Here is a 14,388-nt window from a genome sequence, read left to right on the forward strand (position 1 = left end):
GCAGAGTTAAACGGGGAAGATATTTCCGGGTTTACCACGAAGCCGTTGGTGATAATGGTCTCGACTTCGTTGGATCCAGTTTCTTTTCTGCCCCAGCGCAGCCGGAGTTGTGGGATCTGAACGTGTTAGGCCTTCTGGCACCGACCTCTCAAGGGATCATCTTCAGGGGCTCTTCAGTTCTTAGCATGGCGGAGATCTGCTTTCTTGCTGCCCCGCTGAAGTCCCATGGCCTAAACAAATGAATATTTTTATGAGGCAACTCAGTACAGAAATGGGCCAGGACCAAACCAAGCAACAGATAGAGAAAGGACTGAAGTTGTACCAGTCCAACCAGACTGACAAAGCTTTGCAAGTGTGGACGAAAGTATTAGAGAAAACCTCCGATCCCGGTGGGAAGTTTCGGGTTTTGGGATGCTTGATCACTGCTCACTCGGAAATGGGGAAATATAAAGATATGCTCAAGGTAAGATTCCCCTGCACCAAGAATGACAACTGACAACATGTTTAGATTGTCTCTCACTTCTTGTTGGTGTTCATTTAAACCGCGTTATGCAACCAGCAATGCTCTCATGACATAATTCCCAGAGCGCATGCCTCTATATATCATTAGTGTGTTATTGGAACGAGTCTGTGAAGTAATTGTGCATTTCTGCGATGCAAAAGATGTGTTTAAGATGGTACAAGATCAAAGGTTACCACTTCCATGTGTGGCTTGCGCTCAATGCAGCGTAAATAAGTGTTCCGCAATCCGAGACTCAGTGTGGGGTGTCTTGTTGACATAATCGGCCCAACTCAAACGCCTCTCGCGGAAGAATAATTTGAAAGTGATATCAACGTTAATGCACTTTCTCCGCAGTACGCCTTGGATCAGATCGACACAGCCAGAGAAATGGAAGACCCCGACTACCTGACCGAGGGCTACCTGAACTTGGCGCGCAGCAACGAGAAGCTGTGCGACTTCCACAAAACGGTCTCGTACTGTAAGACATGCTTGAATATGCAGGGCACCACAGTCAGCCTGCAGCTCAACGGTCAGGTATGTCTGAGCATGGGCAACGCCTTCCTGGGCCTTAGCCTCTTCCAGCAAGCTCTGCAGAGCTATGAAAAGGCCTTGCGCTACGCGCACAACAATGATGACAAGATGCTGGAGTGCAGAGTCTGCTGCAGTCTGGGAAATATTTACGTCCATCTGAAGGTAACGCATCACAAGTCACTTAGGGGTGTAAATCACTAAATCCATGACGATACAATCTTTCAACAACGATACATTTGTCGATATTACTAAGTCTGCCATGATTTCATTTCCATTCATGTGATATTATCTAGGCATTTAACAACATAAGTTACATTTTTTATCTATAGCAACAAAAATACAATTATGACAGTTTTGCTACCAATACATTTGAGATGCTGGGGGAAAACCATTCTTTTTTACAAAATAGCATAATGTATCTAAAGATGACAATATCCATGTTTGATGTGTTGGCATTTCAATTGATTTGATTGGAACAACTAGATCGAGGTATCGTTACACCCTTATTTTTAACTATGGGTGTAAGTCACCAATTTCATGACAAAATACTAAGTACGGAATTGATTCCTTGGACATTACGATATTTGCCAAGATTACGAAGTTTGCCATGATTTGATTCGATACAAGGTCCAGCAATAAATGTATCGATTTTTTGGGATGACAATACGTTATTCGCAGATATTACAAAGTCTGTCACAACTTGATTCCATACAGGGTCCTTCGGTTGATGCATCGATCCAGATCGATGTATCGTTATAATCCTATTGCACAAGACTTGGAATAATACGGTAGCTTGCAGGACGTCCATCAGCATCAATGGCAGTAATTGAGCTAGCATGAGAGCGAAAGCTAGCCTCTATAAAGCGGAGTGCATTGTTTCATTTATAGCTACTGGACGCAGTAGCTCATTGACATTGGGTGGCACGTGTGACTTGATTGTGCAATCACTAGGTTCACTCGTGTGTATTTGCAGAGCATGATAACACCGTGGAGCATCCAAACAAACATGACCAACTGTTAGCTCATGCAATACTGGGCATTGTTAGTCATGAGGACCTGGGGTGAGGGAGGGGGCATGATGGCGTACCCTTGACATCAGAGATTTGTAAGAGTAATCCCCTAGCTTCCCGTGAAGGATTGCTTTCAATGGCATTGTGACCATGCGGCATGTGGAGAATGCACTCGTCCCAAAAAAAGGGTACAGTTTGAGGCTTCTTTTTTGGGACGCAGCCATTTTAACCTGCCTTCCTCATTTAATATGTGCACCCGCAGGACTACGAGAAAGCCTTGTTCTTTCCATGCAAAGCAGCCGAGCTTGTCAATGACTACGGCAAAGGTTGGAGCCTTAAATATCGAGCCATGAGTCAGTACCATATGTCAGTGGCCTACAGGAAGCTGGAGCGCTTGCCGGATGCTATGGAATGCTGCGAGGTAACATCTTATTTTTAGGGAATGCTCGGGATTAGACTTTTTACTTTTTCTGGTTTTTGCCTTTTTGTTTGTTCTCTTCCCACAGTCACTTGTGTCTTGTCCAGATGTTCCTAGTCACTGTTTGTATTTAGTTCCCCACTTTCTTTCAGTCCTTTTTACCCCCCAATTTGTTCATGCAATGTTCTAAGTTTTTTTGTTCCCCATTTCGTTTTCGTCCCGTACTTTGTTTGCTTTTGAATATTTGTAAATAAATATTGTCAGTTTGACTGACTCCTTTGCTGTCTAACCCTGCTTCCACCAATTAGGTCCACACTCCTGCCTTGCTCTTTGCTTTCCGTAAACTTACAGCCCAAAACACAAGCGCAAAATACATGATACAGTATGTAGTTAACTATGGCCTTCGTGTTGTGTAAGTTGTAGATACAGTGGATGCTCGGTTGCTGACAGGTGCTGGCACCAGTTGTTCTCTTGTACAAGATCTTAGACGTGGACCAAAAAATGCCCACAGAGGCACTGGTTTAAAGTGTTAATGAAGAGAGGGCCTTTAAGTCCCCACTATCTGTTCTTATTATGTGCTGCAGGAGGCGAGGAACGGGTGCAATTAATAAGTTGATGTCATTCACTTGGTGTTTAAAAAGCTAGTGACGAAATAGCAGGGTGCTTTTCAGATTTATTATTTTGAACAAATACATTTAGCCATAAGATTTACAAATCCTGTCATAATTAAAATAGCTATGCACAGGAGTATACTTGAAGGTGAGCTTAGAATTCTCACAATCCCTCAGGAGAATTATTAGAAAACATACTGGAAAACATACATACACCAGTTGATTCTGAATTTACATTATAGAAATCTCAAAATATTGGGGAATACATAAGTACAGGAAAAAAGGAATACAAAAAAAATTATCGACTAGACATTTAAAATGGAAAACTACAACTAAAAATGACAAAATCCTAAGAACAAAATAATATTAAAAATAACAAGATTTAAAAAATAAAAAGGAAAATAGAAGAAAATATGTAAACATCATTTTATATAAGGATTTCCTAATAATTTTCCCCCCCGCAAAATATAAGAATAATAAAGGATTTTAAAATAAATTCCTCCCATTGTATTTATTCTTGAATTAGCCCCTCCAAAAATCTTATATTTTTCATATATTATTATTATTATTATTAAATCAGGTGTTTATATACATATGTATACGGTATATTTATCTTTTTCTGTTTTAGGATTTTAACATTTTAGCTATATTTTTTTCCAATCTATTTTCTATATTTGGTACTTTTTTCTTTTTTTTTTTTTTACAGGTAACCATGTATTCCTCCAATGCTTTATATATATTTGGTAAATGTAAATTCAAGGGGTAAAGAAATAAAGGTCTTTTGCATTTTTTTTTTTTTTTCTGACGTTATAGCTGCATTAGGGTTGTTGAAGTTAATAAAAGCAGCTTGGTCAAAAATACTGTATAGCATACTGTATACAGTATTGACCAATTACATTAATAGATGAGGTACCATGGACAATCAACTTTTTCTATTTCTATTATTCTCATCCTAAAATCTGAAATGAATAAGTTATTATTTTTTTCCCCCCATACTTACATTTTTTGCTCCTCTCTTTTCCTGTTGTTTCGTCTGCATATTTTGCCATCTATAGATGAAAGCAGAGCTCAGTGACGGAGTTCTTTCTCCAATATTTTTATTTCACAGGAATCTATGAAAATTGCTCTGCAGCACGGTGACCGTCCTCTTCAGGCTCTGTGTTTGCAGAACTTTGCAGACATACACCGCTATCGGCGTGACTTTGATGTAAGAAACTATCGTTTGTTTTCCCAGATTTTGTTACACTTGACAAATGATCTTTGAAAATGTGTCTTTTTCTTTACCTTTCAGAAAGCATTCCCTCGTTACGAGTCGGCATTGGGTATCATGACAGAGATTGGGAATCGACTCGGACAAGCCCATGTGCACCTGGCAGTGGCAAAGTGTTGGCTTCTGCTGAAGGAACATGTTCAGGTACCCATATTAGAACTTAAATGCAGTATTAATAGATGGGTATTGCAATACTTCAGGTAGAAACTACAGACATTCCAGCCTCCACTGAAAAAAAGTGTTATAGTATAGTGATTCATTGGTCCCATGCTCTGTTCCTAGTCAGTGACTGTCTGTTTCTATACTTTACATGCCCTGTGATTGAAAGGGTGAACTGTTCAAGCTCTAGATTGCCTTTCTCACAAAAGTAGCTGTTTTGAGTTTATTGCTGGGGGGGCATAAAAAATGTGCATTTTTTACATATGTATACTACTTCATACAGTCATGTGAAAAAATCAGGACATCCTATGGAAGCCTGCGTGTTTTCTAAGATATTTGGTTATATGGATATTTAATATCAGTTTTAACAATCTTGAGAGATCCAAGTAATACTGTAGACCTAAAAAATTAAACATGAAAAAAAGATTTTTTAAAACTTTCTGTAAAATGTCATTTTAAATAAATGCAATTTCTGTTGAATAAATTAGGACACCCCCTCATTCAATCCCACTTAAAAAGGCTAAATTCACACACGGGGTATCACATTAGCTGCACATGATTAGAACATCATTACCCAGTGTTTTGAAGGAGCCTTGCCTTATTTAAACCTCAAATTTAGTTTGGTGTGCCCCTGACTGTTGAAGTGAGAGAAAACACCATGGTTAGATCAAAGGAGCGCTCTGAGGCCTTCAGAAAGAAGATTGTAGACGCTTATGATTTTGGTAAGGGATTTCAAAAGAATATAAAATCAGGCATTCCACTTTCCAGAAAATAGTCTACAAGTGGAGGACATTCAAAACAACTGCCAACATGCCCAGGTCTGGCTTTCCAATCAAGTTCAACCCGAGAATAGACCGCAAGATGCTAAAAGAAGTCCCCAAAAACCCTAAAATGTCATCACAGGACCTACAGCAGGTTCTTGGGACTGTTGATGTGAAAGTGCATGCCTCTACAATCAGAAAGAGACCTCACAAGTTTAACCTTCATGGGAGGTGTGCAAGGAGCAAACCTTTGCTCTCCAAGAAAAACATGAAGGCCAGACTGACGTTTGCCAGAGTGAATGCAGACAAAGATCATGGTTTCTGGAATAATGTTCTTTGGACAGATGAATCTAAAATTGAATTATTTGGACACCAAACAGAGGACATGTTTTTCGTAAACCCAATACAGCATTCCAGGAAAGAACCTCATACCAAATGTGAAGCATTGAGGTGGAAGTGTCATGGTTTGGGGATGCTTTGCTAAAGCAGGACCTGGCCAGCTCACCATCATAGAATCCACCATGAATTCTATCATGTATCAGAGGGTGCTTGAGGAACACGGGAGATCATCTGTGAAAAAACTAAAGCTGAAGCGAAACTGGACCCTGCAACATGACAATGACCCAAAACATACCAGTAAATCCATCAAGGACTGGCTGAAAAAGAAGAAATTCAGAGTCTTGGAATGGCTGAGTCAAAGCCCAATCTTAATCCCATTGAGATAGTGTGGGGTGATTTGAAATGGGCTTTACATGCAAGAAACCCCTCAAACATCTCACAGCTGAAAGTATTCTGCTTTGAGGTGTGGGGCAAACCTTCTTCGGACCGATGTCAAAGACAAGTAGATGGCTACAAAAAGCATCTTACTGAAGTTATTTCAGCCAAAGTGGGTAACATTAGCTATTACAGTATATCACAAAAGTGAGTACACCCCTCGCTTTTCTGCAGATATTTAAGTGTATCTTTTCATGGGACAACACTGACAAAATGACACTTTGACAATTGACACAATGAAAAGTAGTCTGTGTGCAGCTTATACAATAGAGGTAATTTAATTTCCCCTCAAAATATAGCCATGAATATTGAAACCCCTGGCAACAAAAGTGAGTACACCCCTATGAAAAATCGCGCATCCCTAAAAGTCCAAATTGAGTACTGCTTGTCATTTTCCCTCCAAAATGTCATGTCCGCCCAGCTCATTAGACCATAGGACATGGTTCCAGTAATCCGTATGCTCTGTTGACATGTCTTCGCAAACTTTGCGGGCTTTCTTGTGTACCGTCTTCTGAAGAGGCTTCCTCCTGGGGTGACAGCCATACACACCAATAAATTTGATGTAGAGTGCGGCGTATGGTCTGAGCACTAACAGGCTGACCTCCCCACCTCTTCAATCTCTGCAGCAATGCTGATAGCACTCCTGTAACGAGTCACGTGACATTTTGGAGGGAAAATGACAAGCAATACTCAATTTGGACATTTAGGGATATGAGTTTTTTCATAGGGGTGTACTCACTTTTGTTGCCAGGGTTTTCGATATTAATGGCTATATTTTGAGTTATTTTGAGGGGAAAATAAATTAACACCATTATATCAGCTGCACACAGACTACTTTTCATTGTGTCTAAGTGTCATTTTGTCAGTGTTTGTCCCATGAAAAGATAAGATATCTGCAGAAATACGAGGGGCGTACTCACTTTTGTGATACACTGTAGGTGGTAGGGTGTCCCAACTTTTTCCTCACTTAGAATATGTATTTTTATTGATATACAGTGGGGCAAATAAGCATTTAATCAACCACTAATTGTGCCAGTTCTCCCACTTGAAAATATTAGAGGCCTGTAATTGCCAACATGAGTAAACCTCAACCATGAGAGACAGAATGTGGGAAAAAAAACGGAAAATCACATTGTTTGATTTTTAAAGAATTTTTTTTTGCAAATCATGGTGGAAAATAAGTATTTGGTCATACCAAAAGTTCATCTCAATATTTTGTTATGTACCCTTTGTTGGCAATAACGGAGGCCAAACGTTTTCTGTAACTCTTCACAAGCTTTTCACACACTGTTGCTGGTATTTTGGCCCATTCCTCCTTGCAGATCTCTTCTAGAGCAGTGATGTTTTGGGGCTGTTGTTGGGCAACACAGACTTTCAACTCCCTACACAGATTTTCTATGGGGTTGAGATCTATAGACTGGCTAGGCCACTCCAGGACCTTGAAATGCTTCTTACGAAGCCACTCCTTTGTTGCACTGGCTGTGTGTTTGGGATCATTGTCATGCTGAAAGACCCAGCTACGTCTCATCTTCAATGCCCTTGCTGATGGAAGGAGATTTTCACTCAAACTCTCTCGATACATGGCCCCATTCATTCTTTCCTTTACACAGATCAGTCCTCCTGGTCCATTTGCAGAAAAACAGCCCCAAAGCATGATGTTTCCACCCCCATTATTCACAGTGGGTATGGTGTTCTTCGGATGCAATTCAGTATTCTTTCTCCTCCAAACACGAGAACCTGTGTTTCTACCATAAAGTTCTATTTTGGTTTCCTCTTACCATAACACATTCTCCCAGTCCTCTTCTGGATCATCCAAATGCTCTCTAGTGAACCGCAGACGGGCCTGGATGTGTACTGGCTTCAGCAGGGGGACACGTCTGGCAGTGCAGGATTTGAGTCCCTGGCGGCGCATTGTGTTACTGATAGTAGCCTTTGTTACTGTGGTCCCAGCTCTTTGTAGTCATTTAGTAGGCCCCCCCGTGTAGTTCCGGGATTTTTGCTCACCGTTCTTATCATCTTGATGCCACGGGGTGAAATCTTGCATGGAGCCCCAGATTGAGGGAGATTATCAGTGGTGTTGTATGTCTTCCATTTTCTAATAATTGCTCCCACAGTTTATTTCTTTACACCAAGCGTTTTACCTATTGCAGATTCAGTCTTCCCAGCCTGGTGCAGGTCTACAATTTTGTCTCTGGTGTCCTTCGACAGCTCTTTGGTCTTGGCCATAATGGAGTTTGGAGTGTGACTGACTGAGATTGTGGACAGGTGTCTTTTATACCGATAATGAGTTAAAACAGGTGCCATTAATACAGGTAACGAGTGGAGCCTCGTCAGACCTCTTTGACAGCCAAAAATGTTGCTTGTTTATAGGTGACCACTCTAATTTGGAAATAAATTCTTTAAAAATCAAACAATGTGATTTTTTTTTTCTACATTGTCTCTCATGGTTGAGGTTTACCCACGTTGACAATTACAGGCCTCACTAATCTTTTCAAGTAGGAGAACTTGCACAATTGGTGGTTGACTAAATACTTATTTGCCCCACTGTAGTTGGTTTAATGAGTAAAAAAAAGTTTTTGTTGTGTACCTGCAATTAACTCAATTTCTTTTCCAGAGATAAAGAAAAATAAGATCAGGCATTGATATGTGAACATTCCTTAGTAAAGAACTGAATATTTCATGGGGTGTCATAATTTTTTTACATGACTGTATACACCCGAAACCAAATAGTTTAGTTCTGCCACTTCATTGTGGTGGTGTCCACATTCAGAACCAAAACAAGCCATGTCCAGTAAGAGACATTTTTTAAGATACTTCCTTGGTTTTTGACAAGGATCAGAAAGTGGAGAAACCTACGTAATTCAGTGTAATGAAGAGAAATATGGCTACTATTTTAGTTGTGTGATTGACCCATCTCCCATCTCAGAAACTTTCACTGCAAGGTTTGATTCTTCAAGTTGTTTCTCAGCATACTTTTCTAGTTTGTATTTTAGGTCAGAAAGGGTAGGTATGTGCTTACCGTAGAGATTGATTTGCTTGATTACTGGTGTTCAAGGCTCTGGATTCCTTAGAACGAGCACAGGCTTTGGCAGACGTGATGGGAAATAAGGTTTGTGAAGCATTCTAAACACAATGTCAAACCATCCACAGATGTCAACTGTGTTTTACTGAATTTGTTGTACTTGCGCTTCAAGCTTTGCACGCTGAAGGCCCATTGCCTTAGGGAGGGCATCTACAGGAGCCAAGGAAGACAGGAGGAACTGCGCGAGCAAGTCGTAAAGTTCCTTCAGTGCGTGGAGGAGCTGGAGCTCTACTGCGGCATGTGCGGCGAGTCCATCGGGGACAGGGACCAAAAGCTGCAGGCCTTGCCCTGTTCCCACATTTTCCACCTCAAGTGGGTGTCGGTTCACTGTCCCGTCTCGCCTCCTGAGCACTTCTGGGTATAACGATTTTATTTTTTCAGATGTCTGCAAACTAACGGGACAAAAGGATGTCCCAAGTGTTTTAAGAACTCCATGAAGCCAGGATTTGTGTGATTGTTCCACCGTGTTTGCACGAGTTGATCTCCAAACACATGGATGCCTCACATGCTGCTGACCGGTCTTGAGAGAAGCGGGAAGCCTCGGGGACAGAGATGAAGATCTTTGACTGAGGTTGAATTCTTGGCCTTGTGCAGAGGAATGATGAACGGAAGCGGGATTCTCCACCCTGTTTGGAAGTGACAAAATAAGACATCGGGGGTGACATTGCCACTGGCCACATTTTAACACAGGCTGGAATATTTGGCCTGTTTCCAGAGTGTATGGATGTCCCAAAGAATGTGGACCGCATACACCACATTTATAACTTATCTCATGCTAGTCTATGCATTAGTAATGTACAATAAAGATTAAGTGCTCTTGCTGTTATATAGACTTATTTGTGCATTTTCACGTTTTTCTGTGACACTTCTGAATTTAACAAGGATATGTTGTTGTACATACAGTCACGTCAACATTTTGATTAAGAAAGTGTTCGTCAAGAACTAAACAAAAATCTCATGTCTTTACAAAGCTGTTTTCTCCTTATTCACTGAATTGAAGGAGCCGGATCAACGCACAGTTCTTCATAGGAATTCCTTTTTCTGTCCGCATCTTGCATCCATAGTGTAGGAAAATGTGTTTGAACAGGAAATCTGCAGGTTGTTTCGATGTATTTGTTTGTAAATTGATTAGTTATTTAAATAAATATATTAGAGGGGAAGAATGGTGAGCTTGAATAGAATTGAGAACTCTGCATGTCAGACATTGCATGTTTAATTGAATGCCAAGCAACTACAATGACTTGTCTAAATCTAGTTTTGTATTTACTTGAACATTTATACTATTCAGTGAAAACCTAGGTATTTGTTACATTTATTTCTTTTTATAAACATATTAGAAACACCTCTCTATACAATGGAAACTGCTAATTATAACCACTGTAATAAACACAGGGTTAAATTAATGCCTCAGTATCCAAACTGTATATTTGTAAAGGCAGAATAGTTGACACGGCTGTTTTTCGGCTCCGTTTTGATTGCACTGGTGTACCTAACTTTGCGGTCAGTTATTGTATACCCTGTTTACTGAAATCTGTGACATTAATTTGACTTAACTCATTCAAGGGCAACCCAGTTCAAATGTATTGGATGCCTATCATTGAAAAAATAAACTACCTCTCAAATCTTTCTGTTCAAAATTGTTCGCACAGCCAGAGTAAATGAAATTCTGGTATTGTATTTACCAGTCAGAGCTGGCTCAACTGTATAAAAAAAGAAGGTACCCAAATTAATGTATGCTTGTAGTTACGTGTCTACAGTTGTAACTTTGGCTTTATCAATGCCACACAGTATGCTTGCATCATGACTTATCTGCCTCTAACATTTGTATTATTTTGTGTTTTAATGTGGATGAAAGTACCCAACTGTCCATTGTGTTGTATCTTCTTGTTTACAAAATAAAAAAGGATAAAACAAGAAATTTCTTTGCACAACTGACACTATTTATTCCACTGTTGTTAACCATCCATGTCTTTGTTTTTTGTTTTCCTCTGTGTTGCCATATCTTTAAGTTTAGAGTCCAGTTTCCTGTGTAGATAGGCTTTCTTGTTAGGGTCCATTGATTTATCCTTTGTCCCGCTGCCGGCGTAAAGAACCCCCTCCTTGCTTATTCTCATTCGCGCGTGTGTCTTGGCTTTGTCGCCACAGCCGTGAACCTAAAATGATACAAACATTTAAAGGCTTGAACAAGTGTCTTTGTAAGGATAGACTACATTTTCAACTCTGGTTTCAGCTTATCATACATCCCACGAGAATTTTGAACAAAATTCCATTTTCAAAGTGAAACTCGCAGACCAAGTGCCAGATCACGACCGCCACATCATTTTCTGTGGGCCACTTAAGTAAATCATGTGCGTCATGTTCCTCTCTGAAATAAAATTTCAATGAAATTTCCATTGTGTTAAATGAAAGCTTGAGGACTACAGAAATCTGAGCTTTACAGTGGGGCAAATAAGTATTTAGTCAACCACCAATTGTGCAAGTTCTCCTACTTGAAAAGATTAGAGAGGCCTGTAATTGTCAGCATGGGTAAACCTCAACCATGAGAGACAGAATGTGGGAAAAAAACCCCAGAAAATCACATTGTTTGATTTTTAAAGAATTTATTTCCAAATTAGAATGGAAAACAAGTATTTGGTCACCTACAAACAAGCAAGATTTCTGGCTGTCAAAGAGGTCTAACTTCTAACGAGGTCTAACGAGGCTCCACTCGTTACCTGTATTAATGGCACCTGTTTTAACTCATTATCAGTATAAAAGACACATGTCCACAACCTCAGTCAGTCACACTCCAAACTCCACTATGGCCAAGACCAAAGAGCTGTCGTAGGACACCAGAGACAAAATTGCAGACCTGCACCAGGCTGAATCTGCAATAGGTAAAACGCTTGGTGTAAAGAAATCAACTGTGGGAGCAATTATTAGAAAATGGAAGACATACGAGACCACTGATAATCTCCCTCGATCTGGAGCTCCATGCAAGATCTCCCCCCCGTGGCGTCAAAATGATAAAAAGAACGGTGAGCAAAAATCCCAGAACCACACGGGGGACGTAGTGAATGACCTAGACAGTACCTGACAGTAACAAGGGCTACTATCAGTAACACAATGCGCCGCCAGGGACTCAAATTCTGCAGTGCCAGACGTGTCCCCCTGCTAAAGCCAGTACACGTCCAGGCCCGTCTGTGGTTCGCTAGAGAGCATTTGGGTGATCCAGAAGAGGACCGGGAGAATGTGTTATGGTCAGATGAAACAAAAATAGAACTTTTTGGTAGAAACACAGGTTCTCGTGTTTGGAGGAGAAAGAATACTGAATTGCATCTGAAGAACACCATACCTACTGTGAAGCATGGGGGTGGAAACATCATGCTTTGGGGCTGTTTTTCTGCAAATGGACCAGGAGGACTGATCTGTGTAAAGGAAAGAATGAATGGGGCCATGTATCGAGAGATTTTGAGTGAAAATGTCCTTCCATCAGCAAGGGCATTGAAGATGAAACGTGGCTGGGTCTTTCAGCATTACAATGATCCCAAACACACAGCCAGGGCAAAAAAGGAGTGGCTTCGTAAGAAGAATTTCAAGGTCCTGGAGTGGCATAGCCAGTCTCCAGATCTCAACCCCATAGAAAATCTGTGGAGGGAGTTGAAAGTCTGTGTTGTCCAACTACAGCCCCAAAACATCACTGCTCTAGAGGAGATCTGCATGGAGGAATGGGCCAAAATACCAGCAACAGTGTGTGAAAAGCTTGTGAAGAGTTACAGAAAACGTTATTGCCAACAAAGGGTACATAACAAAGTATTGAGATGAACTTTTAGTATTGACCTTAATGGAAATATTTATACTTATATATATACTTATATATATAATATTAATACTTATTTTCCACCATTATTTTCAAATAAATTCTTTAAAAATCAAACATTGTGATTTTCTGTTTTCTTTCCCCACATTCTGTCTCTCATGGTTGAGGTTTGACCATGTTGACGATTACAGGCCTCTCTAATCTATTCAAGTGGGAGAACTTGCACAATTAGTGGTTGATTAAATACTTAATGTGCCTCACTGTATAGTTCTGTCCTTTTTAAAATTTAAAATAAGTAGATGAATATTTTTTTGCTATTCTAAAAATGAAGAATTTTCAGTGGTCTTCCCTTTTGTTTTTTAACTGAATTTTTTTTCTTCTAAAAATAAAGACTATTTAGTGTTTTGCACCAATGGGTTTTTCTGAGTTTTTTTTTTCCCCCCAAAATTAAATAGAACAATAAATAGGATAGACTATTTGGCAATACTTTTTAAAATTTATATATATATTAAAAAAATAAAAATAAAAAAATCAATGAATGAAAAATTTACGGGGGAAAAGAATTAAAAATTTACGTGGAAAAAAAGAAAAGGCCTATTTTTTTCCCCCATTTATAGATTAAAAAAATAATAATGAAAACAAAACAAAATAAATATTTTCCATTAATAGGCTCAAAAAAGATTTCACCATTTTTGGATCAACAAATCAAGTTACTGATTCTTTTGATAATTGATTGCCGTGTTTTTCAGACAATAAAGCGCAATGGATTATATGGCATCTATCAACAGATTTAATTTTAATGCATAAGGCTCACCTGATTATAAGGTGCATTGGAGCAAGAGTGTAATGCATGTCATTTGTTCTGATCTTTTAAGATTGTAATTCTTGCTTTATTCATGAATTTATCATTTGTTTTATTATTGTATTTATGTGTTAAATGAATGACGACTTTCTGTCCTGAGCCCAATACTGAAGCAGTATAATGTTATGCTCAGACAAAGTAGGATCCAGTTCATTAAGCACAACCAGAATTAATACATGAGGCACACTGTCAATTTTTGGAGAAAAATGGGATTTTAAATGCGCTTTACAATCTGAAAAATTAGGTAGTTGTTGATGGATTGCGACAGCCTTAGTTGATTTACATAATGGCACTTTAACACTCATTGGTCTACTTGTCAAAATTGTGCCATTCCTGCATTACCTCTGGTATGTGGTGACTGAGACAATATTGCCTGTTGCAGAAAAGACAGAGCTGGCCGAGAGTTAACACGGAAGCTTTACACTTGACAAAACTGCACACACTCTCAGCCTTCACCACGGCGTTGATGAGGGCGTCAAAGTCGTCGCTCGGAGAAGCAGCTGCTGCAATTTCACATGCACCAGCTTTGGTTCGCTTCTTTCCTGGAATGGTGGAAAAGCAACTGTTAACTTACTGACTGCCAATATAGTATTCAAAGAGTATGTGCTG

At 39.7% G+C, this 14,388-nt stretch overlaps 2 protein-coding genes across 2 annotated transcripts in view; one reads left to right on the forward strand and one right to left on the reverse strand.

Moving 5' to 3' along the window:
* On the forward strand, nt 1-11,014 carry rapsn (receptor-associated protein of the synapse, 43kD). Its single transcript, XM_057837709.1, has 8 exons — nt 1-463; nt 857-1,195; nt 2,306-2,464; nt 4,181-4,279; nt 4,364-4,486; nt 9,092-9,145; nt 9,231-9,430; nt 9,500-11,014. The coding sequence occupies exons 1-8, from the start codon at nt 239-241 to the stop codon at nt 9,570-9,572; spliced, it is 1,272 nt and encodes a 423-aa protein (XP_057693692.1). The 5' UTR covers nt 1-238; the 3' UTR covers nt 9,573-11,014.
* The window catches only part of ighmbp2 (immunoglobulin mu DNA binding protein 2), an 18,074-nt gene continuing 13,774 nt past the window's right edge, over nt 10,089-14,388 (reverse strand). The window contains exons 15-16 of the mRNA XM_057837708.1: nt 14,122-14,321; nt 10,089-11,271 (exon numbers count right to left, since the gene is read on the reverse strand). Coding sequence (XP_057693691.1) covers nt 11,074-11,271; nt 14,122-14,321 — 398 coding nt within the window. The 3' untranslated portion in view covers nt 10,089-11,073. The remainder of the gene's footprint in view (nt 11,272-14,121; nt 14,322-14,388) is intronic.

Source organism: Corythoichthys intestinalis, chromosome 5 (assembly GCF_030265065.1).
Source record: "Corythoichthys intestinalis isolate RoL2023-P3 chromosome 5, ASM3026506v1, whole genome shotgun sequence".
Taxonomy (NCBI): domain Eukaryota; kingdom Metazoa; phylum Chordata; class Actinopteri; order Syngnathiformes; family Syngnathidae; genus Corythoichthys; species Corythoichthys intestinalis.